This window comes from Ambystoma mexicanum, chromosome 7q, assembly GCF_040938575.1.
Source record: "Ambystoma mexicanum isolate Mex_15411 chromosome 7q, UKY_AmexF1_1, whole genome shotgun sequence".
NCBI lineage: Eukaryota > Metazoa > Chordata > Amphibia > Caudata > Ambystomatidae > Ambystoma > Ambystoma mexicanum.
Window position 1 is genome coordinate 1,031,623,600 of NC_090941.1, and position 25,842 is coordinate 1,031,649,441.

Genomic DNA, 25,842 nt, shown 5'->3' on the forward strand with positions numbered 1-25,842 from the left:
TCCGTGTAAGTGCATGACATGATATGATGGGTTATTTATAACGCGTTTAACACCCAGAGGTTTCTAAGCGCGGACCCGGGGATCGAACCTGTGTTGCTCATGTCGTCTTGCTTCCAAGGCGAGCACTTTGCCACTGAGCTAACCTCCCGCGACCCGACATGACAAAGGTGATAAGTGCAAGGGGTGGAGGATAGAGGGAGAAGTGCAGGAGAGCGGTGGCTCCACGGGTGGGGGCGTGCAAGTGCTGCACTGGCCAAGGCGGCAAGTGCTAGGGGAAAGACGGGTAGAGGGGAGGAAGAGTGCATTGGACAGGGGGACTAGGTTGGGATAGTCCGGGAAAAGGGTGCTGGGAGGGATCAATGGGTGGGGGGGGATTGGTCTGGTCCCTGTAAGACTCTGAAAGCACCAGGCCCCTGTCTCAGTGGCAGGTGGAGGGTTTAGCACGATAGGGGGAGAGGGAAGAAAGAGGAGTAAGGGAGATTCTTGAGAAGATTTCAGAACTTAATTAGATCCGGATCAAGTCTGAGGGGGGCGGGAGGCCGTTCCAGAGGGAGGCGCCAGTCGAGGAGAGGGATCTGCCTTACACTCTCTGTTTGGAGAAAGGTTTGACCTGCAGAGAGTTGGAGCCAGAAGACCGAAGTATTCTGACTGAGAGGTATTTCGAGAGAGAAAGCTGGATGTAGAGAGGTCCCAGGCCCCAGACAGACCTCTGGAGGATGCAATATAATATTGTCCTTTTCTTGCAGGGGATTTGATTAATTATTTTTGGGTCATGGTCAGTACATTTAAAGAGAAAGAAATAGCAAACTAATTTACCATTTAATAGTAGCGTCTGGTAATTTATTTATGGCTAGTGTACAGGCCTGTGTACACGAGCCAAAGTGCAGGTTTTTAATTGACACAGTAGGACCACTATATATACTAAGCCAACAGCTCCCTCTAGCGGTGACAAGAGGCCAAGCTATGCAAATTGGTATTTTCTCTATATATCCGAAGGCAACATCTCCCCCTAGCGGTGACAACAGTTGAAGCTATGCAAATTGGCATTTTCTCTATATATCCTAAGGCAACAGCTCCCTCTAGCGGTGACAACAGGCAAAGCTACTGCATCGGACAAACATACATCTGGCCTTTTATTATATTGTTAGATTAGATTGGGCGCCTTAAAGTGAACTTCAACAGGGCGACTACTTGATGTTACACGTAGAGAACTTTACATACACCCTTGTGAATCTTACTCCATCAAGCATGGTGGCGCGCCGATTGAGCTAAATTTCATTCACATTGGAGTCAGGTACACATGTTTCCAAAGATGCCGTTGATGTTCAGCTTCAAGGCGCTGTTGCGGAGTCAGTTTCAGACTCAATGTTCATTTTCTGTACCATCTATCTGAAAAGAGGCGTGTCCAAACACCATATACCCCACTATTGTCAATGCTGTAGCTTTGATACACCATCATCATTTGCAGTGTTCCAGGTCCACGGTCCCATCATTTGGAATGTTGCAGATTTAAGCCTCATCGCTCGGAATGTGGCAGGTTCAATGCCCCATCATTTGGAATGGCCCAGATCTAATGCGAAGCACCCTGAATGCTGTCGGTTCAATGCCCCACCATTTGGAATGTTGCATCTTGGAAGCACTACCATTGGAAAGCTATTTTTTATCATTCCAATCTTGAGGAATGTTGCAGGTACAAATGTCTTAGTGAGCATGGAAGGTTCACTGTTCCATCACCCTCAGGTCTGAGTATTTAATGGTCCATGGCACAGAGTGTGGAGGGCCCACCACCACGCCGCCGTGCTGCACTGCTTGAGGCGCCATCATACGGTATGCTGCAAGCGCAGCGCCCCCTGCTGTAGCCGGCTAACAATGGTCATGATGCTGAAGGCGGTGATGACGGCTACTGTTGCAGCACTGAAGAACTACAAAATATGGGAAAACAGAAAGTTAGGCCTCCAGGCTGCACACACTGCTGCAACCAACTGTCTTTTTCAATGTATTTTAATACGTTTTTAACTAAATGACTTAAACAATTCTACATAAACAGAAAAGAATGAATGTGAAGCGGTAGCCTACAACATAAACCAAGCATTGGCAATACCAATAGTTTTTGCTTTCGTGTAGGCATGGGAAAGGCATTTGCCAGGCACGGCCGTAGTGGTATTAGCTACCCATTGTTGGTAGCAGGTGCAAAATGGTGCAAGTACCTGGGCATCTCATAGCAGTGCCTGACAAAATATTTAGGGCCCCATCAGGAGTTGGCCGATATCCCAACTGGGATAATGCCAAACTTTATTTGCGTTACCGCCCACCCGTCCAGCAGTATTACCACCGGATCACGGGTTGGCCGGTAAACGTTATTCCCCATTCCCCATTGGGTTAATTGGACCCAATGGTAAATCTACGGCACAATTACCTCGAGCGGTATTACCGCACAGTAATTGCACCGAAAATCGGCATTTTTCTGGCGTGTTGAGCTGGGGGTAAACACGCCATACGGCAGAGCCTTAAATGCAGCGGTAACCCCGTTACCACTGCATTTAAGGGCTACCGCCCAACTTGTGATGAGGCCCTTAAACTTATGCACAAGCCAAAAATGTTGGTGTTGTCAATGCTTGTTTTAAAAACGACTTCAGTGGCTTTGCCAATGCTTGTTTTTAAAAGGATTTCAGTGAAGGAAACAAAGTGCTTATAAATCGAGTGGCTGAAGCCAGGCCTGGTAAGATATTTTTATTACACCAGTAGTGTGTTTACAACTCCAATTAAGTAGTTAACTCTCAGAAGACTGCTTTGAACAAACACTGGCAGGCATGTCGAGTGAAAGCTTTGATGGTAAGGCTTGATTAAAGCGAGCTCAAAGAGTTCCCATGAGGAGGTGTTTTAGGCGGGCAGAGACATGAATGACCATAGGGATTAGCATGTCCATAGGCTGGCAATGGGGGGGCACATCACAAAAGAACGCCCAAAGACTCTGTGTCCCTCCTCATATGCTATTCCTCCCTATCTGTACTCCAATGCAATAGTTTTGGGTTATAGGTGTCTTAAGCGCTACCTAATAGCCCAAACCAAAAAGAGGCTGGGTGGAAAAAGGAAACTGAGTAAAAGAAGTGAACATGAGCCAGTGGAAGTTATAGATTAAACTGGCCAATAGGCCATAACAACATGATTCGTGAAGCCGCAGAACCCACAGTCAGAAGGAAACCCAGAACAGTATAAACGAAGGCTGGCAGGCGGAGATGCCAGGAATATCTGCTTAGTCTACAATGAGATTCCACTACAGTTCTATGGCCTATGCACAGACCACCAGGGCATAGGTTTAGACATAGCAAAGCACCAGATAGGTTTCCACATGGCACACAGGCCCCTTCCCTATTCCCCAATCTGCAAGGTAGCCTTACCAGTCTGCTTTTTGGTGTTGTGAACTCACCATAGAACACTAGGGGGCGTCCTTGTGAGTCATGCAGTTAAGGTCAAACTGGATGTATTCACAATGACCACCTGTATTTACCGACCACATGATGCAGAGTATGATACCACATGCGGTAATACAGGATGTGGAGTGGGGTCAGCGTGCGATAAACACAGGAGGTAGAGAGAAAAAATAAATACTACACGATTATGAACCCCAAAACTGCCTAAGTGACATCACATATATCACCGACATTAAATTCCTGCAAAAACTGTCTGCACCTATCAATACCTAAATTAACATCTCTACTTAATGTGATGATTGTAAGGTAAATCTCTATGCATATGTGTAACCCTGTAACTATAGTACTTATTATTGCCAAGAACACTGGTGTAACCATGTAACCATGTAACTCTCGATGCTCTTTCAATTTCAAGAAGAGTGCCCAGATGCCTCTGGGGTGGATGCGCTACACACATTTCAAAATACATAAATAAATAAATAAATAAATAAAGTAGTGATTGTCAGGTGAGGCCAAATGATACACTGGTTTACCCCACCAACGCCAAAGTGTTAGAAAAGGCAAGTACACCATTCCTACACAACCACCACCTCCATGCAGCCGGACTTCAAGAGCAAGGACCCTGGTCTTGCTCGGAGGAAACAGACATCAGCAGATCCTGAGTGAGGGTGCCCTAACGACAGGGAGGAGGAGGAAAATGCTGGGTTCACCTACGCCCAGAGTCAGAGCACCCCCCCATGGGCACTTGGCTGGCCACCAATTGCTCACCCTGCATCTGCTGGTCAGAGAGAGCAGTAAGAACATTTCACAGCTGATAGAGGTGGGATCTACAAAGTCACATCAACATCCGCCCAACCATACGGCTAATGCTCAAGGTAGCAATGTGCCACTGGCACATTCCATCTTTCCCTTGGCATGTTGCATGGTATGTTGCCCGGGGTGCTAGGGAGCAAGTGGACAATGCTGCATGGGCATCCCACAAGCGAGGCAGGGTAACTGCTGTTACCATCGGCAGCTGGGAGAGGGGCAGCCCCAACCCCCCGCTCCTGCTCCTCTCCTTCCCCCCAGCTACGGAGACACGCAGTCTCGGCAGCACAAAAGCCACGGAAGGGTAAGGTGCAAACAGTCATCGCACCCTTCCTCCAAACAGCAAGGTGCTAAAGCACCACAAGGAAACAACCATCAGGCAGGGCCCAGGTTCAAAGATCTGCCCCCACCAGGGGGTCAGACAGTCGGCTATCCGGCCGGGGGCTGCGACAACAGCGGCCCCCATCACATACACAACAAAGACCCAGGGCCTCCCTGGGTCCTATGAATGATAATGAAAAAATCTGTTTGTGGACCCTGAATGGGGACCCAACCAAACAGGAGGTTCACTGTTTACTCAGTGTCTTCCAAATCTTCTTGCTTCTTTACCACAGAACCCACCCACCCTACAAAAGGGAAGAAGAACGAAAAGAAGTACAAGGCACTGTACGGTGCCCACAACAAGTCGTGGGACACAAGAAGGCGGCACGGGTCCGAGGGGGTAACCTCAGGACCCGGTGCCCAAAAGTATGATACCATCATGATAAGTGATATTGTTATTGTCATAACCCATATCTGTACAATAAAATCCTACGGCCTTTTTATTGCCAACACTTGAAACAAGTTGTGAGCCTATCATTATGGGTGAGGGTTCGGGGTTCGGCCATTACTAATGCATGCATATGGGTTCAGCAGTTATGCACAGAAATCAGAATGCTATATAAGGTCAACAACTGATGTCCTATCACTGGCTATGTGGATCCTCGGGCCCTAGGATTGGGTTCCTGACTCCTCACCATTTCCTTTACAATGGACATATGGTTATTTATTTAATGAAATTCACAGGGAAAAGCAATGCATTTTTGGCACAAAAATGCTTACAAAACCTTTTAACATTGATTTACAGAGCGGAGGACATGTGTCCTTAACAATGAGTCAGAGGATGTGGATTTAGGACCAGATGATACAAGGGGAAATAGAAACATGAACCAGTGACAACGACAGTAGAGTATTATAATTATCATTATTATATAGGAATGGGATAGTGGAGGAAGTGCTAACCTTTAGAATAAAAGGGTGAGGAATATGTTTTGTGGGGTTATCATAGTTTGAGGAGAGGGGAACAGGGAGATGTGGTGGCATAGAATGCTATTCAAGTGGTTCTCCGAAAGGAGAAGAGCTAGTAGGTTGGATTTACCTCCAACTTTCTCTTCCACAACATCTTCCTTCCCGAGCTCTCTGCTCATCCACCTGCTCATCCACCTCCAACTCTATGAGGGTCAGACGCCTCCCCAACCAAGAGGGAGAACTAGCGGGAGATAGCAGGAGATAGGGGAGTAGGATCGGATAGGGGAGTAGGAGAGATGGGAAGTTTGGAAGATTCAAACACCCGTACACGACCACCCGTTGGGCGGGTAGAGTGGGTGAAGGTGTAGGCAGGGTTGGGACGGGTGGGCAGCGAGGGAGAAATCCAGGTTTCTGTAAGGGCATTGGGGGTAAGAGAGGGAGCATGTCAAAGAAGGAAGTCAGAGGTAAAGGAAGTCATGTTTACAGACAGATTGTGCATTCCAGAGAACAATGTAAAGATAGTGAGATGTAGAATAACACTGATGCTGAGTCTGTGAAGTAGAGAGTCGCTGGGGGGTAGATGGAGAAGTGGAAGTGTGATTAAAGTTAGGGCTGGAGGTTTTGTGAATAGAGAGAGCAGGTGAGCGAAAAGAGGGTTGAAGCTGAGGCAAAGAGATCATAGGGACAGGAAGAGAGTTGAAAGGGGTTTGAGCAGAGGAGAATGAAGAGAGAAGTAGAAGAGAGAGTACGAGCAGTGCATGGTGAGGGCAGGGTTGAGCAAAGACATAATTGGCACTCACAAGCAAGTAGCAGGACACAGCAGAGCAATAGCTCAAAGGCAGGGGAAAAGGCAAAGAGGCTGGAGGTTAGCCCTCAGCTGTTTGTCCGTTGCTCGGTTGCCTAAGAAAGGAGTAATTTACTGGAAGTGATGAGGAGCATCCAATGGTGGGTAGGGGAGGTGGGACCACCAGCCTGCAGCTAAAGAGCAGGGCAGGCCGGGAGATCCAGTACTTGCCCAGCCGCTCTTTTCTTCGCTTGATGGTGGTGCAGGTGGCTGAGCGGAGTGGGCTCGATGGCGGATGTCACTCTCAGATTAGCAGCAGGAGCGGCGGTGGGGGAGCCAGGCTGCCCCTGCAACCACCTCTGCAGGCATCCTCAGGCAGATGGAATGAGTGTCTCTGGTGCTGTTGTGATGAGCTCTGTGTTGCTCTAAGCCCAGTTGAAGACCGTTTTAGAGGTGGAAACACCGTTCAAAGATGGCGGTTTTGGGGTTAGAGTTCTTATGAGCAGTCCATTGATCGATCTTGGATGCTTCTTGTAATATGAGTAAAGAATGAGAGGGAATAAGAAAGCTGGGGGTTATAAGGAGACACGGGCAAGAGGCGAATGAAGGAGAAAGAAAGCCGACATCCATACTCACCTTTATAATTAAAGAATTCATTCAGGCATTTGTGCAGATCAAGAGAAGAAGGAATCGCTGATGCAAGGGTAGGAGGGATAGATAGTTCTGCGATGCATGATAATATTTATTTCTGCTTATTATAGTCGATGGTAATTCTATGGAATATATATATATATATATTGTATGTCTAATGGATGCTTTCTATAGGTTAAGTTGTATTTTGTAACAGTGCCTGTACTAAGGAAATTCAAGGATTTTTTTATTGATTTCTGCCTTTTGCAGAGATGGCATAATCAATCGGCATGTTTGAGGGGGGACGGGACATAGAAGTAATGGTCATTGTGACATCATGCATGGTCGCGGCCCAGCTAAGGTGTCAAAAACATGACCTTATATACCTTTGAATTGCATTCACCTTTATGTAACCCAAGTTAAAGAAAAGTGTCATTGCTGCTCTTTTTAATATGTTGTGGATTATGACTGTTCCTTGATTTGGAATCTGCCAATGTTCCTGGTAACAGGGTATCTTGGAACGGTACTAGCATCATGAAGCTGAACCTATGGTTGCAAGGTTATCTAGCTGCTTATGATTTTTTACCCTGAGTCTGTGCTTTGCACCCCTTTTCTCGGATACTGTCAGGAACTGAGACGGTCCTCAAAGTTCTCAGTCTCATTGGCAGTTGCCATGGAGACTTCTGCAGCGTTGGAAACATGACAGACACGCATTGCATGCACTGCGTATTGCGTGGAAAACATCACGCGTTCCGGAGTGTGGGCGACTGATGTCACCAAGTCTCTCCAATGAACGGCGGCTTTCTGTAAACCGGCAATGAACAGAAGCCCCTGATTCCTATTGAAGTAAGTCCTTATGTCTATTTTTGTACCAATTGTGACATTTCGCCTGCTAGATTTCCTGTATACCGACCATGGCTTTCCTTGGTCCCGACTCCTCTCCTGGATTAGAACTGTGGCTTGACATTTACTTACGACTTCCTGGTTTCTTGACATTTGGCATTTGTGTATCTGGAACTGTTTATGGATTACCCGATGGATTTCCAGCTTGGTGTTCTGAACTGCAGCTGCCCTTCATTGGATTTGCATTTACTTTTCTTGGATTCGGAATGGCAACTTCCTTCCTGTAGTTACATCCTCGCGCTCCCCAGGTTTAGGCTGCTAACCTGACTAACCTCCCTTCTTCCTCCTGTTTGCTTTCACTCCTCAGACCTTTTGCTCATTCCCATCTGGATACTGTTCTCATTTGAAATCACCAGTACCTCAGCATGTCGACCCTACTAGTGCCTACTTCCATTCGATCGTGCCTAGGTGGGTGTCTGCTTTTATTATATATTGAATTTGCTTTATCCCAAAACCCATTTGTACACTGGTTTTGTTTGTCCCTGCTTTACAGCTTGGAATGACACAGGTGGCGTACTTCTGCCCTTCTCCTTGGAAATGTTGTTCCTGTTGTGAAAAGCATCTGCTGAGAACATCCATTTCGGGTAGAAGGTCACCCTAAGTAAAGGAGACCCCTGGTGTATGGGTTGTCTCTGTGAAATCCTTCAGTCCTGCCAGATACTGTAAAGGTGTGGGGTTCAATGTTTCCAGGTGAAAATATGCATCTCAAAGCCTCTTTTCCTTTGCAGTTGGTGAGCAGGTGCAAGTGGATCTATGTCGCTGGGCCTAATCCACGCCAACCTTCTTAGCCAGCACATCGACACCAGCTCTGCATCCACAGGCCCACCTCACGCCTTTCCTTGCAAAATCTCCACACTCTGGATAACATTCAAGACACTCTCAACAGAGAACCTGGTTGAAACCCTGGCTGCCCTCAAAGCCACATCGTATACAGACGACATCCTCACAACATCCATTCTCTAGACCTGCCCAGCAGAAGCTCTCCTCCCCTACCTGGAGATCATCAACAGCTCCCTAACTCAAGGCACCTTCCCATCAACCCTAAAAACAGGAAAAATCATCCCTCTACTAAAGAAACCCGCTCTGGATCCCGACAACCCAGGTAACTATCACCTCATCACCCATCTTCCTTTTCTAGGTAAGATCATCGAGAAAGCGGTAGTCGCACAAAAGCAACAACACATCAACGCCAATAATTTCCTCCAAACCTACCAATCTGGGTTCAGACCCAGATGCACCATGGTGACAGCAACCATACAGGTGGTCTATGGCGCCCTCATCATCCTTGACGATGGCCACCATTGCCTCCTGGTTCTACTCGACCTCTCAGCCACTTTCGACACAGTAAACCACCAGGCACTTACGGACACCTACATCGGGGCATGGGGATGAGCAACCTTGTCCTATGCAGGTTCAAGTCCTACCTCGCCAACCGCCAGCACTTTGTTCAGATGGAGTCCTCAAAATTGCCAATGCTACCCATCACCTGTGGATTCCCACAGGATTCCATCCTCTCCCCAGTGATCTTCTATCTATACATGGAGCCGCGGGGAGCCCACCTAGCTACACACCTCATCCACATCCACCAATACACTGAGGATACACATCTATACTTCAAGATCGACTCCATCAAGGACATCCATAGGCTCAAAACCTGCCTCTTGCTGATCCAGTCTTGGATGGCCAGTGCATACTTGTAGCTCAAGCCCCCCAAGACCGAGTGCCTACTCCTCACCAACAACACGGAACACCCAGACATACAGACCTGGCTATCAATCATGAACTCTGAGGGAATCACACCTGAGCTCACCTCCTACACCAAGTCCCTTGAGTTCCACATCGACAAACATCTCTCCTCGAGACACACATAGCTAAGAAAACTCAGACAACTTGACATCAGCTCTCCCTCCGGCGGAAAGTCAAGCCCTTCCTCCCTCCGGACAGCTTAAGATCCACCATTCAAGCACTGGTCCTATCCCGCTTGGGTGGGGGAAATGCACTCCTCAAAGGCTTCCTGTCAGCCTCCCTTGTGCCCCTGGTAAAGGGCACAAGGGATGAGGATGAGTTTATACTTTGCCCTCTGTCTCATAGATAACCAGCCTAACTGACGACAGGCTTGGGAGGTGGAGTTGAAGCGGGGAAGGTTGAAGAGGGTATGGACAGCAGGATTGTGGTGAAAAGGCATACTTTGGAAGGCCATAGAGTAGAATACCACAGTAGTCAGACCGAGAGAGTACTAAAGAGGAGATTAGATTCCTAGCATTGATTAAGGGAAGAAGATGTCCTATTTTTCTGATGTTAGGTCTGGCTACAGCGGCAGATTTGGAGATGAATAGTGAGAAGTTGTGAGATGGATCAAAGAGAACACCAAGGTTGCAAGAAGAGTAGGGAAGGTCGTCAGGAGAGAAGAATAGAAGAGGGGGAGAGTAAGAGATGGGAAGTAAAGAACTGCAGTCTTAGGGGAGTTGAGCATGAGTGAGCGAGATGCGGTCCAGTATTTGATGATGGAGAAACAGTCAGATATTTCTGACCATTGCTTGTCAGATAAGTAAGAAAAGGAGCATGTATAAGTGTCATTAGCGAAGAGTTGATAGAAGCAATAGGAGGAGATCAAGGTGCCAAGAGCAGACACATAGAGAGTGAAATGAAGTGGACCCAGGACTGACACTTTGGGGAACACCAACAGTAAGGGGGGGTGAGTGGGCAGGTACGGCTGGTCCAGGACAGCTGGAAGTGTCTGAAGGCTGTTATGTATCTGTATTTTTGTACACCACTGTAAAGCGCTCCGTTGCTTCTCGAAGACAGGTCAGTGCTCAATAAATATCATAATTATAATAATATTGGTTAGACAACACCCACACTCTTTCAAACCATTAATTTGCAATAGGAAAACGATGGGTACCGGAAGAATTGAAAGCATTATGGAGTTCTAAATTCAAGTCTTGGAAATCAATATTGTCAAGAAAAGCGAAGGACTAAATAGAATTAAAAAATATTGGCTTCTGGGTCACAAAGCAAATTTACTGGGGCGCTGTTGCCAGAAGATGCAAAGGCTACTATGTGAGAAAAATAAGCCTCATTTGTGGCATTTGGAAAATGGTGCTGGCCAGACACATTCTCTTACATTGGCTAACCCTATACGAGAATCTATTTGGGTGAAACATTTTACCTAGGTTAGGGATTTGGGAAATATCTTTTACAAATGTTGTCATCAAGACGCTTTTCATGTGCTTCAAGAATTCTTGTGCTACTGGACGCGATGTCCTCACTAGTGTGATGTTCTAGGATTATCCGACCTCTAGGCTTGAATTATGTACCAGCTGCTTTGTATGATAATAAATAGAAGCATCATCCTAAAGAAATAGAGAACATCATTCACTGTCCCAATACACAAAACCATCACTGGGAGTGAACCCCTTAATTTCTGCCCAATTGCTCTACTTGATGTAAGCAGCAAGTGGTCCCCTTCCCTTATTCTCCAGGAGCACAATGGTCTCCACTCAGGAAACATTTGGAAGAAGTTAATACTTTTTAATATTTATGTTTTGCAATGTGTAATCGTGACAAGGTGTCAGCATTGAAAAGACAGTTAGATATCAAATATGAACGCTTTTCAATGTTGCCTACCATTTATTTCTATAAAAACCAAGTTGTACCGGTTTCAACTTATGGTGTGGACATTTTTGTATATTTCTAGATGGTTCTGACTTGTGACTGTTGAGGGTTTCATACGGACATCTTCCTCGCAGTGTCCCTCTGGCCCGTATTCATTTGGAGACGGGTCTTACCTCATTGGAGAAGTAATTTGGTGGAAGCACATTTTTTCATATTTAAAGATCATGAATCTGGAAGGTTTTTCCTTTATTGCATATATATATTGAAATACATCTTCACCTTTTATCACAACTTTTATAGCAATTGGAAGGCCCTTGTAGATTTTTTAGGTGTTAGTTGCATCCAGGCCTTAGTTCTGCTGGTATTTTAAAAAACAAAATCTGGTAATATGATCAACATGGTCCAAGACTTCTGACAACTAAATGTGTTTTTTTCATGCATTATTTAACTCCTCAGTAGTGAGGGGCCTTCTATTTGATTGACATTTCTGTGCCTTAAAGATACAATTGTATTTTTAAGCTTTAGTTTAATTGTATTTACAATGCTAGAAATCCTGCACAGCAGATTAAAGATGGGAGGATATCGCAGTTTTGCAAACTCGAGAATTCTGTGATGGACGGTAGTGGTATAGTCCAAGACAGGGTGGACTTTTTAGGTTGTTTTGTATATAATCCTTCGCCAGCTACTTGAGGGCTCAAATGATGGGATTGATGAAAGATTTCCGTGAGTTTTCCAAAGTTGGCTTTTTGATATATGTCTTTGAAAGGCTAAATGAATTTGAAATTGCTTGCCTATCTATGCTGCACATCATTTATGGTGCACACTTTAGATATACATTGTTTATTATTATTTTTTGGGAAGTGTATGTTATGTAAAACAGAACACATTAAATACATAAATAGATAAAAGATTTTTTTTTTTTTGCATATAATCAACGTGATTTTTACAAAGACTAGTGATTATGTTGTGGTTTTTCTTCGTATAGGTAGAAGTCTAGATGATGAAAAGGAGATAATGATGGAAAGGAACATGGTTATTCTGATTATTTCAACCTTCTCTCCTCTATGTTACACTTTCCTTCATTTCATCAAATGCGATTGTCAGAAGTTTTGCTGTCACAATAGTCCATTTGGTCTTTTCTCCCGACATTAATCTGTTCCACCAAACGTCTTTGTCTAAAACTGAGGCCAGCATCCCAAGAGGTGAAAAATAGGCGCTCCTTTCTTGACTGAGCGCCTCGCAGTGTAGCAGCAGATGCTTCGAGTTTTCTAGTTCCTTTAATGATTTACATAGTCTGCATTCTGTAGACGGAGACTGAAGTCTAATGTTGAGAATTTCACGTGTGGGCATTAAGTTCAGACGGGCTCTCAAAAGGGTCCGCATTAGTTTTTGTCTGGAAATTTCGAGCAATATGGCAGAGGTATCTTCAGTTGATTAAAAGTTGGAGGCAGATGTGTGGTCAATTTGTTAGCTCGGGCCTTGTCGACGGTGCTAATCCAATCCATGAGGCCCATTTTTCGTTTTATTCTCTGAGGATTTCCGATCAGTTCTTCTTCGGTGCAAGCTATTTCGTCCAATTTTGATTTTTGTTTTTGTGACCATTTTTTTAAGATGTTAAGGCGGCCAGTTGCAAGCTCCTCTGCTATCAGCTTGAATATCGAAAGAGTTTCCAGCATGATGGTTTTTCTGTAAATTTGTATTGAGTTCTGGTCAACTGCTGCGAGTAGGGATTGTAACCCTAGCTTGCGCCTGATGTTTGCAATTGCATCCGAGTTTGGTAGACCCAGAACTGAACGCCATAGTAAACCCTTGAGTTTAGGCCAGATAGAGGCTGGCATTGACAGGGTCGTGCCCATTCCGTACGTTAGGGCCGGGACAACTTTGCCTCTGTAGAATTGGATTACAGGCTCCAGAGAACATTTTCTGTATCTCTTGTCAATTGATCTCATCTGGGCTGGTAAATTCCTGGTTTTGCCCCATAAAATCGATTTCATGGTTGTTTCCTGTGCTGAGCTGTCTATTGTTACACCCAGATATTTGTAATATTCGACTGTTTCAATCTTGGTATTTTCCAGGAACCATCCTCTGTGACGTTTTTTGTAAGACTTATTTTTCGCTAGGATCAGGATTTTTGTTTTGGATTTGTTAATTTCCAAGTTATCGGATTTTATGTAATTTGCCAAGTTTGTCAATTGGCGCTGTAATCCAACCTCTGTTTGGTCTAGCAAAATTAAGTCATCTGCATATAGCAGGCGGGATGTATTTGTATTGCCTATTTTCGGCGGAAAGGCTCGGACTGAGCTTTCAGTGTGCTTAAAATCTCTGAGGAAACTGATGAAAAGTGCTGGGACTAAAGGACAACCTTGTTTCACCCCACGCTCTGCAGGAATCTTGTTTGACAGGGTTCCGTGGTTGTTGAGTCGAACTCGCAATTTGTTATCTGTATGTAGTGCTTTGATGGGGTTCAGCAGTCCGTTTGGCCAATTCCATGTATACAGTTTGGACCAGAGCAATCTCCTATCCATTTTATCAAAGGCCTGCGTGAGATCAATGAAGGCCAAAAAAACTGTGGCGCGCCCTGCTTTACCATTGCTTTAATTAGGTTTAGCAACAAGATGTTTACGGAAGTTCCGCCATTTTGTAGGAAACCCATCTGAAATGGGTCATGTGCTGGAGAGACCTTTGCCCAATTTTGGAACTGTTTGAGCAGCAGTGTTGCGAATATTTTGCCAATAATATCCAACAGGGCAATTGGCCTGTTTTTCTGTGGTTCTTCCCTGTTTCCACTTTTGAACAGCGGGACAATTTTAGAATGAGTCCATGTTGTTTGTATGGTTCTGAGTGATACACAATGTTGGAATATAATACTTAGGAATCTTGCCCATGCTTCCGGATTTTGCTTGAGGTCTATTTTGCTCAGGCCGTCAGGACCAGGGGCTCTTGAGGATTTAAGATGTTTCATGACGTTGATAATGTCCGAGAGATTGATCTATCTGTCACTTTTCAGGTTGACTTTCAAGCACACCGTTTGGTGCAGCGAACATGGTTCTGAAAGAATTGGTCCAGTTTGCCTCTGTGACTGAGTTCGCCAGTTCACTTTCCCGACTATTCCTTGCCATCTTAATAAGGGCCAAAAAGTCGCTAGATTTCTTGGTGCTTAATGTCCTAAGCATCTTTTCCGCGTCGTTTTGATACATAAACCTCCTGCGACTTGTTAGTCAGGATTTATAGCTGTTAACTTCCACTAGGTAGTCGGCCTTAGCCGAGTCAGATTGTTCGATTGCTGCTCTTTTTTTAGCTTTCCTCAGAAGTTTTCTTCTGTCCACTAGGGCTTGGTCAAACACTTGCAGGTGTTTTCGGATTTGGCCTTTTCTGTTCTTGGGGTCAGATCTAAACTGTAGTAGAAAGGGGAGGTAGTCTGGTCGCTCGCACTCCGTTGGGTTTCCTTCCATAGATTTTCCATAATTGTCAGTGATCATCTTGATGTTTTTGGCAGTTAAGCGAAGTCTGGGACGCTGAGTGTTTGCTTCTATTGCAGGAAGAGAAAGTTTGCTCTCGTGGTGTGGTCATGACCATATTATTGCAAGCAAATTATGGTCACTCTCTTTTGTCCTTATTCCTTTAAATGATTTTACCAGAGGCAGTAGGTTTTGTGATGTGAAGATATATATTGAGTGTGGCCCGAGAGCTTTCCCGTTCCCATGTTGGGATGATATTTTCCCAGGATTTAAGCCATGCTAAATTATGGAAGTTCCTCGAGTTCATGGCGATCATCCAGGTTTTTCCTCTCTCTTCAGACGAAAGTTTGTGTCTTGGCAGACTGGCCAAATCTTGTAAGCATATTGAGTTCAGATCACCACAGATGATCACATGTTCTGTGTTTGAGTCAATTGTGATGCTATCGATCACTTCAATCACTTCTTTACAGACGGTTATTGTCGATGATTGCTGAGGATTCCAATACAGGTTAACTATTGCCAGTTCAACTGTATTGGTTTTTTTGAACCTTAAATCCTGATATGTCCATGACGTAAGGACTGCCAAACATTCCGTAACTCTCTGCTAGTTTTTTTAGGATCTTGATGCCTGATCCAATTCTCACTGCAAGCAGCAGACCAGATGACGGTCGCCCAAATCTGCCTTGCTTGGCGGCTGAAAGTTCAATCTCGTAGCCGTCCAGCGAAGGCTTCTCCGTCAGCCAGGTTTCCTGGAGGCAGATGATATCGAAACCCACTAGGGTCTGATTGTTGCTGTTTGTCAAGTGTAGATGGCCCCTGGTGTTCCATGAGGCCATGGAGAGGGTACGAATCTCCGATGAATCCTGGGCTAGTGTGTTGTTAGCCCAACCTGGTTGCTATCTGCTTGACTTCCCATTGACTACGGTCTTGAGCCATTCCCATGGGCCTTTTGGATAACGAGATGAGTCACGGCTTGGGCACAGGTCCTTATGATGGATTTCATCTTTGGATATTTGTCTAGGAGGTGTAATATCAGAGCGAAGGCGTCATTTGTGTTCAGATATGCTTGATCTGTATGATGAAGAGCTCTCAGAGGCTTTCCACAAAACCTTTGAATTGTTAGATGGAGTGCGTTCCGCTTGGAGGTCTCTGTATGATCTAGGTTGGTTCCTTTTTCTAGTTGATTTCATTTCTCCATTGTTTATGTTGTGCAGATCTTTAGCTTTCTGAAGAAAGGGCGACTTGTGGGCTCTGATGTCCTCCCTGTTGATTTTCGCCTGCACCGATGTTGGGCCTTCCAGTTCTGTTAGCAAGAGGCCAGATTGACTGAGCTCTTGTACGCCTCTTCCATTCCTGTTTGTAACGCCCTTGCTTTTATATGCAAATATGCCTTTGCCCTCTGTTCTCTATGATAGGGCTCGATCAAACGGAAGTCTCCAGTGGTTAGAGATTTTAGTGATTTAGTTCTGCTCAGGATTTTTAGCACCGTTTTCCTATTCAGGATCATGTATCCCGATTTATGTGAACTTTGTTCCAACTTGAAAATTCGGGTGCCTTGCATAGTGCTGTTAGAGTTTCTTCGCGAAGATTCAGCTTGCATTTTTCGCTTAATCGCATCGTCTTGAGAATTTCCGTGCTTTGTCGTCAAAGGTCCATCCTTCAAGACTGCAGAGCGTCTGATGATGGGCGCTTGGATCTGATACAATGTTTGCTTGCCTCTTGTCTTTAGATCCACTTCGACTTCGGGATTTGATCCTAATAGGGGAACAAATTTGTCTCGTAGGTCTCGATTCCTGGTGGTTTTCCCAATTGACGCTTGAGGCTGTTTTTGGGCTGCTCTGTATCATCTCAATCAAAGGGGAATCTTCTGTATCTAAATGTTGAGTCAGTTCCATGAGACTGCTTAAAACCTGAAATTCGGCTGATGGATGAGGTGAATTACTTAAGTCGATGAATGCTTGCCCTACAGCAAGATCACCTGGTTGAGGAAGATTGCATTTTCGATTTTTGAGTGTTTCTTGATCCTCTTTATTGGCCTGTTTGTTTGGCCCTAATTGCTTTGAATTTGGAGGAGAAGTTGAATCCTTGCTTGCCAGTTTAAAAGCAGGATTTAGTTTTCTCGAAGGACCCGTACCTATTTTCGCTTCCGCTGAGCTAGTTGAGGCAGTAGGGATCATGCTCAGAGCATTTTTTTGAGGTTTCTGGAATAGTGGTGCTACATTGTTGAGCTTGTTAAATTCTTTTGTCTGAGATGTCTTTTCAGTCGTCATTGGTTTCTCCTTATTGATAGTTGGACCTTTGTTTAGATGATTTTCTATCCAAGCTAACTTTTCTTCCAGGATTAGCTGCTTCGCCGCCTCTTTGGTTTCAACCGCAGTTATATACCCTTCCAGAAAGATCAATTTTGACTGAATTGTTGCCAATATTGAGGTATTGTCTTTGGCGGTGTCGTTTAATGATTCATAGAGTTTGCAAAAGGGTGAAAGGGCGATGGTAAGGGCCGACATTACAGTAGTCAGGTCAGGCTTATTCTTGGGCGACCCTTTGCTTGAGTCTATTGAAGTCTCTGATGATATCCTTTTATTTGGCATTGGGTCTCTTTGATCCCTCAATTGGGGTTGAATCTCAGGTGTGTTTTCAGTTTGAAAAGAGTGGCAATGCAGAGGGTTTCGAATTTTTGGTGACATTTGCAGGTCATTGCGGCTACGGTTGAAGGAGCCAAAGTGTGAGTACGCTGGTAATGACAACGTGCCCAAGCGATAATTGTCCAGGTGGATGTTGGCCCATGGTTGAGAACTCATTTGAGTGATTGGTCGTTCCTCATCATGACGTTTGGCCGATGAGATCTGCGCCGAAATATCTGGGATATCCAGATTGCATGACGTAGGGGGATGGAGGAGACAAGACAGACTTTTTGTTAATGTGTGCTCTGCGGGAGGTACAGGTGGTTGGATCTGAGATTTCAGTAAAGCTCCTTTACACAGCGGGATACTTGTTTGTGGGGTCTCTGCGGGGACTATATGTGGTTGAGTGAGAGATTTCCCTGAAGATCCTATGTCATTTTCAGCCAAATTGCTTGTCCTTGGATACGAAAAAGATTTTTCTGCCCCTGACAATTCCATTTCAGCATTGAATTTTCGTTTGCATTGTTTTTTTTTTAATAGATTGAAAAGAGCATTTGGAGTTGATGGCTGAAGTGACGTAGCCTTTTTCTTTGCTGAAATTTGGTTTGAATTTCTAATGTCAGGGGAGGCAGGAGAAAGGGCCCTGCTAGGTCATCCTCCGACAGCCTCTGAGGAAATCCCTCTCGCCGAGACGGGACTCCCGCCCATGCTCCAGTACGCATCCCGCGGAGCCATTGATGGTCTTGAGCCACGGGAAGACATGCGTTGTGGTGAACCGGAGACAGCCGGGTCCTCGGAGGGAGATTGCAGCTCAGGCGAGCGGGCAGCTTCCTGTTCGGGGATCGGCTTTGCGCCGACCTGTATCCGCTGAAAGCCTGCCAGGTCCCAGGCTCCTCTGTTGGCGGAATTGTTTCCCATACCGGGTGAGTCCGCCGAGCAAGCCGCCGCTTTGATTGCGGGCACGCCCACGCCCAGCGGCACCGGCGTCCGCAGCTGAGGGTGCGCCGGCGAGGAGCTTGTCGTGGCTGCAATGAGCGGGTCTGGAGGGCAGCTCCGCCTCGCCACAGTGACGGGCCGCCCATCAGGCATGTAGGTACATTGATTTTTGCAATTTCGCCCTTCTGCTTCGACTTCTTTGGTGATAGTGCCAGGAAGGAAACGTCTTTGTTTATCTAAACTTGTGACTTGTAGCATATTACTGCGAAGAGTTCTCTTGGATTCTAAGTCTGGAATCAGGGGTGGGGAGGAGAGGGGGGAGACATCGGGTTCCATAGTATCCATACCCCTTGGGCCCCTTGCGGCCCTGCGGACTGCAGACTGCTTGTACTCTGCGCCCTATTCCGCGTTCCGCTCCGCGCACAAAAAGTGAGGTTATGTAGATCCACCTTCTTCAACAGCAATGGAGGAGAGACTGCAGGGAGAGCAGGGACTGCAGACTGCTTGTACTCTGCGCCCTTCTCCGTGTTCCGCTCCGCAGACAAATGTGAGGTTATGTAGATCTGCCTCCTTCAACAGCAATGGAGGCAAGACTGCAGGGAGAGCAGGGACTGCAGACTGTGTGTACTCTGCGCCCTACTCCGCGATCATTTTGTTTTTTAAAAATTGAAAATAAATGTATACACAGGCTAACATAAGGAAATCACCACTATGTGGTCTAACTTTGGGGTAGTGTGATCACAGAATTGACTCTTTATGAAAGTGAGTTCTATGTCATTTCATCGACAGTTGTTATTTTGATGGGTTTTTTAATTAATATTTTTTAACGAAAAAACTCATCAAAATTGATTTATTTATATTTTGGTGGAGGATCCCCCTCAACCTCCTCCCCCCATCCCCTATTATTTTTAACTGTTCCTGACACCCCCACCCCTTAAATACATTTTCCCAACCCCCCTAAATATTTCAATGAGTTTTTTCATTAAAACATTTCCGTAAAAAAATAATTGAAATAACGACTGTCAATGAAAAGACGTTGTGCCATGAAAGTCCACAAATGAAGAGAATCAAAAACATTGCCCCCTGCCCTTTTTCTCATGCCTAGGAGCAGTACCTTCACTGCCGAGCTGTGGAACATCCAGATGTGCTGGAGATGAACGTTGAGCAGAGCCAGGCTGCAGGGCACATATGCAACATCCTTTTCATGATCTCTGCACCTGAAGGGCAATCAGACACATGAGCGAGTCATACAAAGGATGAGAGAAACTTACATGAACAGACAACACATTTACACGGGTGAGCACTGGAGAGTGCTTGATTAGGCACCCGGCGACATGTTGCCTTCTGGCCACCAAGAGGCATTTGAGAGACAATGCTCAATAGGTGAACGTCACTATTAGGGTAAGGAGTGGTATATGCTTCGGAGATGCTGATAGGACTGGCCCCGGCCAACACAGTTGTGAGGGTCATTGACCGAAATTGTTCGAGCATGGTCACTTCTTGAAGGTGGGGGCAGGGAGAGTGGCAAACACCTACTTTAACAAATGCGTCTTTGATGGTCTCCTGATGGACAGAAGCCTGGGTAACCCTCTCTGGCGTGAATTCAGGCCATTCAAGTGTCTTGGGTCAGCACTCATGCGTTTGCCTGTGTTCATGTGCTTGGAACTAGCATGTATGACTAAGCTACAATGGCACTGTGTGGGCTTAGTGGGGGACCAGTGATGAAAGGTTTGCTCTGTAAGATCTGTTTGTACATCATGCACAATAATGTGAATGTATGTGTTCCATTGATCCCCAGAGAAGCCCCTTCAGGACCAGTCTGACATGGGCCCATTTCTGTAAGATGAGGCATGGCACAGCATGATGGAATCATTATGCCACCCCTGGAGAGTCTGGATCCCTTTCTTCCGTGGTCCTGCCAATATTGCATCGCAGGAGCCCCCCCGGGGTAGCTAGAGGGGGCTCTTGACATTGATACTGTGTTTTTGTCTGGAGAAGCGGGAGGACCTTTGCATTAGGATAAACGCTCGGTGATAGCTGTGATCTGCAGTGAGAAGGATGAGGCTTGGTCAAACCAAGGTCAAGTTATTTATACTTTTCTTTACTAGGGCAGTCGCGAGGTCCCCTTCTTGGGGCCAAGAGACTAGAGTGTGTTTTTCAGTTCGGCCCCCAGTGTTTTTGATTTCTGTCTTGGAACCAATTAGACCCAGGAAAATGGACATATCTATAATACAAAGATAATGCTACATGGACATGCACCTATGATGTTGCAGTCTTAAATCAGGCAAACATGGGCCGCTTCACTAAGAAACCAGTTTTCCATTGTAATTAATGCCCGTTGAACATTGACATGCTAGTGGTGAAACATATGGTTGATATGATAATGTATGATAAGTCATTTATAACGCGCCTGCACACTAGGCGCGAAAACGTGATTCACTAAACTGACAAGTAATTCGAGGAAGAAGATACACCTGATGAAAAACCAGGCATAAGTTCAGTCTGATTTACCAAGTAGCACATTTACACTAGTGACCATTCACTGGAATATCCGCCATTGGATATTAAGCTGGTGAATTTACACATTGACTCTTAAATTTGATAAAAGCAAAATAACTAGCCAGAATCTACTGCCATAACAAGAGGGCTGATGTGTCTGCTACTACAATTTTGATCTCTAGCAGGAAGTGTCTGATGCATAACCTGGCTTGTTATTTAGGAACATGTTAATCATGATTGTGACACAGCCCTGATTAAAGAACATGTATCTGGCCTCAGATCAAAAGCCCATTGCTGGTCACTGGGGACCCCCTTACCTTCTGTAGAGCTCCAAGAGAATGGTGAACCGACTGGCTCGGGCAGAGGCGTTGAAGCCCAGCTGATGAAGCGTGGCGTGAGGGAGCGAGACACCTTCTTCCACAAGGATACCCAAACTGTAGAGTCCCTGTGGGGCACAGAAAGGAGTTAACAGGATGGAGGCATGGTCAAACATGGCTGTATAATGTAGGCAGGCCAAGCGTCATCGATGCAACCCGGTTCCAGATAGTACTTTTGAATGTCAAGGAAAGAGAAGGCATTTATTTATTAATTTATTTATTAATTTATTTATTGTTTGCTAGTTGGTCGCTTATACAATAAGAATATACTGTTTCAAAGTGCCCACAGGGCAGGGAGGGAGAGTGGGAAGTACATTACAACATTACAATACAATATTTAAGAGCAGAGAGGGAAGAGGGAGGTGGACAAACCTACTATGCCTTGTCAGTATTCAGAATGTGCAAGTGCAGAAAGGAAGAGGGAAGACGGGGTAAGTGCTGGGGAGTCCAAGGCCGTGGGTGAGCCATGGACGAAGTGCTAGAAAGTTGAGTGCTACATGGACTGGGCCGCGAGAGGTGTAAGTGCGAGTCTCCAGAGCGGAGGGTCTGCAGATGCAAAGTGCTGTGGAAAGACAGGAGCTGTGAACGAATTGGTGTGGGAGGTCAAGGCCCCGAAGATGCATAAGGGCCAAGGACACCGATTCAGCAACTTTTGGGATTAGCAGAGGAGAGAAGAAGGAGGAAAAGAGGAAAACCTTAAGGAGCTTCTGGAATTTGAGAAGATCCTGCTCAAGGCACACGGGGAGGGGGAGGCTATTCCAAAGGATGGAGCCCGCAGAAGAAAGAGAGCAACCTCCTGCCCTCTGTTTAGCAAAGCACTTTACACACAAAGAGTTGGTGCAAGAGGAACAAAGTGGACTAGTGGGAGAGTATTTAGAGAGACAGAGTTGAATATAGTGTGGTCCCCGGGCACAGACAGCCGTGTGATTGATGCAGAGGGATTTGAATGTAGCCGTGAAGCAACCGGGAGCCAGTGAATAATTATTAGTGCAGGAGAGATGCGGTCCCTGGGTTTAAGGCCAAGGATAAGTCTTGCTGCCCTATTCTGGATAAGATGGAGGGGTTGCAGAGTGGAAGAAGGAAGGTTCAGGAGGAGGCTGTTACAGTAGTCAAGTCAAGTCTAGTCTAGAGAGAACAAGGGCTTGAGTTACATTGAGCCTTTGAGGGAAAGTGAGAAAAGGAAGGAAAGAGAGGAGTCGAAGATGACTCCAAGGTTTCTGGCTTCAGTTGAAGGCGCAGGGGGAGAGACTAAGGAGGAAGGCCAGAGTGGAGGTGAGAAGTAGGGAGCAGGGGTCCCAATGGGAAGGAACTCAGGTTTACAGGCGTTGAGGCAGAGATCATTTGAGGCGCACCCGGACTGGATGACAGATAGGTAGTCAGGGATGATGGAGGGTACAAGAGGGTCAGCAGGGAGTCTGAAGAAGAGCTGTGTGTCGTGTGCATAACACTGGAAGTTGGAGGCGAAAGAGGAGATGAGGCGTGCGCGGAGAGCAAGGTAGATTTAAAGAGCCAGGGGGAGAGTACAGAGCCCTGACGGACACCTCAGATAAATATGGTAGAAGGAGAGGAGAAGGGAGCCAGGATGACTTGGGAAGAGAGGTTAGTGAGTAAAGAGTACAGCCAATCCAGTACCCGTTTCCGAGATACCAAGTGTATCATGCAGATTTTGTATGAGGACGGAATGGTTAAAGGTGTCAAATGGAGAGGAGAGATCGAGAAGGATGAGGCCAGGTGGGGAGTTGGAGTCCAGAGATGCAAGCAGTTCTTCACGGGTGTTCAGAAGAGCAGTTTCAATGCCTCTGGATGCTCGGAATCCATATTGATGGTCGTGGAGGCCTCCAACAAGTTCAGTACGAGAGTTAATTTGGGCCAAAGCCAGCCTCTCAAGTAGCTTCCCCAGGAAGGGGGTGATGGAGATTGGGCGATAACTGGCAGGGCAGATGGGGTCAGAGGATGGTTTTTTCAGAAGTGGGCGCTCAAGGGAGTGCTTAAGGGGGGAGGGGAACAATCCCCTTGATAAAGGAGTGATTGTAGAAATCAGCGAGAGCAGGGGTAAAGGGAGCCAATGTAATCCTTCAATGGTCCTGGATGAGCAAGTGGAGACCTGTTTAGAAGAGACCTTCATGGAGCGGACAACTCTGGTAACTTCTTCAGGTGTGACAGGAGAGAAGGAGGAAAATGTGGAAGGAGGAGGGGGTGTGTGGTGGGGGAGTGGGATGGGTTGTGAGGGAGTGTAGAAAGGGTGGTCAGAATGCCCTGGGTTTTGGTAGCAAAGTGTGAGGCCAGAGCATTGCAGGGGGCTTGGAAGGAGTAGGGGAGGAGGAGACTGCGGATGGGTTGGCTAGATCCCTGCGTATTTTGAAACATTCAGCCGTGTTATTGGATGCGCAAGAGACTCGTGACTGAATGGGGGCCCTTTTCTTTGCACGGATGACGAGTCTGGATTGCCTTTGGAGCAGATGGCAGGCCAGTTTGTCAGAGGATGAGCCTGAGGTTTGCCACTTCCATGGTTGAGGGTAAGCCTGAGGTTTGCCACATTGTTGCAGGATGCAAAGATGGTCCCTACTTGTGCCAGGTCTAATACTCCCATTTGCTATAGTGGCTTTTTAAAAACTGATAAGAGGCGATCACGCTCCTTGGAGTCTCTGCCTGAGCTTCTTAATCAGTGGTTGTGCCATAAAGGAAAAACTACTACTGCATCAGAAAAAAGATTGCCAATTGAAGACTGACATTGTAAATGCTTTAAAACAAAGTAAAGGCTTTGGGGTAGATTTACATCGATAGAACAATGTTGTGACAAGCCAGGGCTGCCTGGGATGTCAGTCGGCAGGAACTGTATGTGCCCGGGAATGGGGTCACAGAAGCACCGGCACCGTTGCTAACGCTGCCGGTGCTTCAGCGAAAACCATGCCTGCAGGGGCATTCTTGTAGTCCGACCACAAGACTTGGAATGAGGCCCATTGCATCTGATTTACAAAGCCTTTTTCAATGGGATTATCCCATTGAAAAAGACTTTTGTAAATCAGGACCATTGTCTTTTTAAATTTGCACTTAAAACAAACAGGCAAATCAAGTAGAAATGGTTTTGCCAATGTAGAGTACAATAATCTGTATGTAAAGCCCCCACTGGACGGGCCTCATTCTGAGTTTGCCGGTATCCTGGCGGTAGAGCCACTGGGATACCAGCAAATGTAGATACCGTTTCTGCCACCTGGTCCGGCGGCATTGCTGCCAGATTACAGGTGCCAGAGTGATGGTGAAAATCCCCATTCATGAATCCCCATTCATGAATCCCCATTCATTGTCGTCATTACCGCCACAGGCAATGCCGGTGAGGTAAAGTTTGAAAAGATATTTACATCCGGTGAATGGATATCCCAGCACATCCCTTTAGCAACAAGTACAAGTATTGAAGGCAGAACCCCACAGGGGGTAAAAAAGTGGGGATCTCTGATGTCCACCTTCTAATCCACTTTGGGTGCAATACAGAGAAGGGTATATAATGGCGGTTCTCTGTATTACCACAAAATGTGCAATAGTTGTATGAAGCACTACTTTACAGAAGGAATCAATTTCTATCCTCAAAACGAAAGAGTAAATGGATAAAAGAAACAAGAACAAAAATACTGCGTCAACAATCAAAACAAAAGATTGAATGCAGCACAAAAGTGGGAGGAACTTGCAAATAAAAGAGGCCAGGTGGAAAGACTGCATGAATGCACTTTATCCAGCTCCTCTCGGTTACCAAAGCCATGACTCAATCTCCACCTCCATCTTTTAAATAGCTCCCAGGTGTTGCAGTCCAGAGCTTTGCAATGACTTCAGTCCAATATGTTCAAACAAAGTGAAACAGGAATATATCTCCCAGAATGTATTTGATGGAGACATATATAAAAAAGGCACTATTTTTTTTTTGTATATAATCATTATAGATTTTTTAACAAAATTTCGAAGTGCTAGTAGAACATCTCGCACTGTCCTGCGTGTCCTGAAGGACGAACAAAGTTCTAAAAGAAGAAAAAAAATTGATCCAACATTGCATTAGATCTGCGTCGGGAGGAGCATGTTAAGGATGTGTTTCATGATGTTTATTGTGGCTAAAAAAGGCACTATATAAAAACAAATTATTAAATTATTATTATTATTATGATTATTTTATTATTATTATTATTATTATTATTGGTACATGGACATGTCCCCATTGGCATGAAGGCGTGTCCTTATCAGGGCAGAACAAGATCAGTGACAAGGATGGTCCAACCTTCTCAAAGAATGTTTCCGAACCTACTTTCTATTTTGGATGCAACCATTACTGCAAAATGGCCTTGATGGCTGTTCTCAAAGCTTGGTGGGGGCATGGAGTTAATTCACCACGTATCACAACCCCACTGGAAATGCAAGTGAGGCGGCAAGTAGCCATGAATATATAAGCCCTCAGACTGCGATGGTATTGTTTATGGCTGTGTTGATATTCTCTGCTGTGTGGGCGAG

General features: G+C 45.7%; 1 protein-coding gene across 1 annotated transcript in view; it reads right to left on the reverse strand.

Moving 5' to 3' along the window:
- Window positions 1-751: 751 nt before the first annotated feature.
- LOC138528109 (protein sel-1 homolog 3-like) overlaps window positions 752-25,842 on the reverse strand; it is a 397,280-nt gene continuing 372,189 nt past the window's right edge. Inside the window, exons 21-23 of the mRNA XM_069639562.1 lie at window positions 21,292-21,419; window positions 19,590-19,692; window positions 752-1,922 (exon numbers count right to left, since the gene is read on the reverse strand). Of these exons, the coding sequence (XP_069495663.1) occupies window positions 1,821-1,922; window positions 19,590-19,692; window positions 21,292-21,419 (333 nt within the window). The 3' untranslated portion in view covers window positions 752-1,820. The remainder of the gene's footprint in view (window positions 1,923-19,589; window positions 19,693-21,291; window positions 21,420-25,842) is intronic.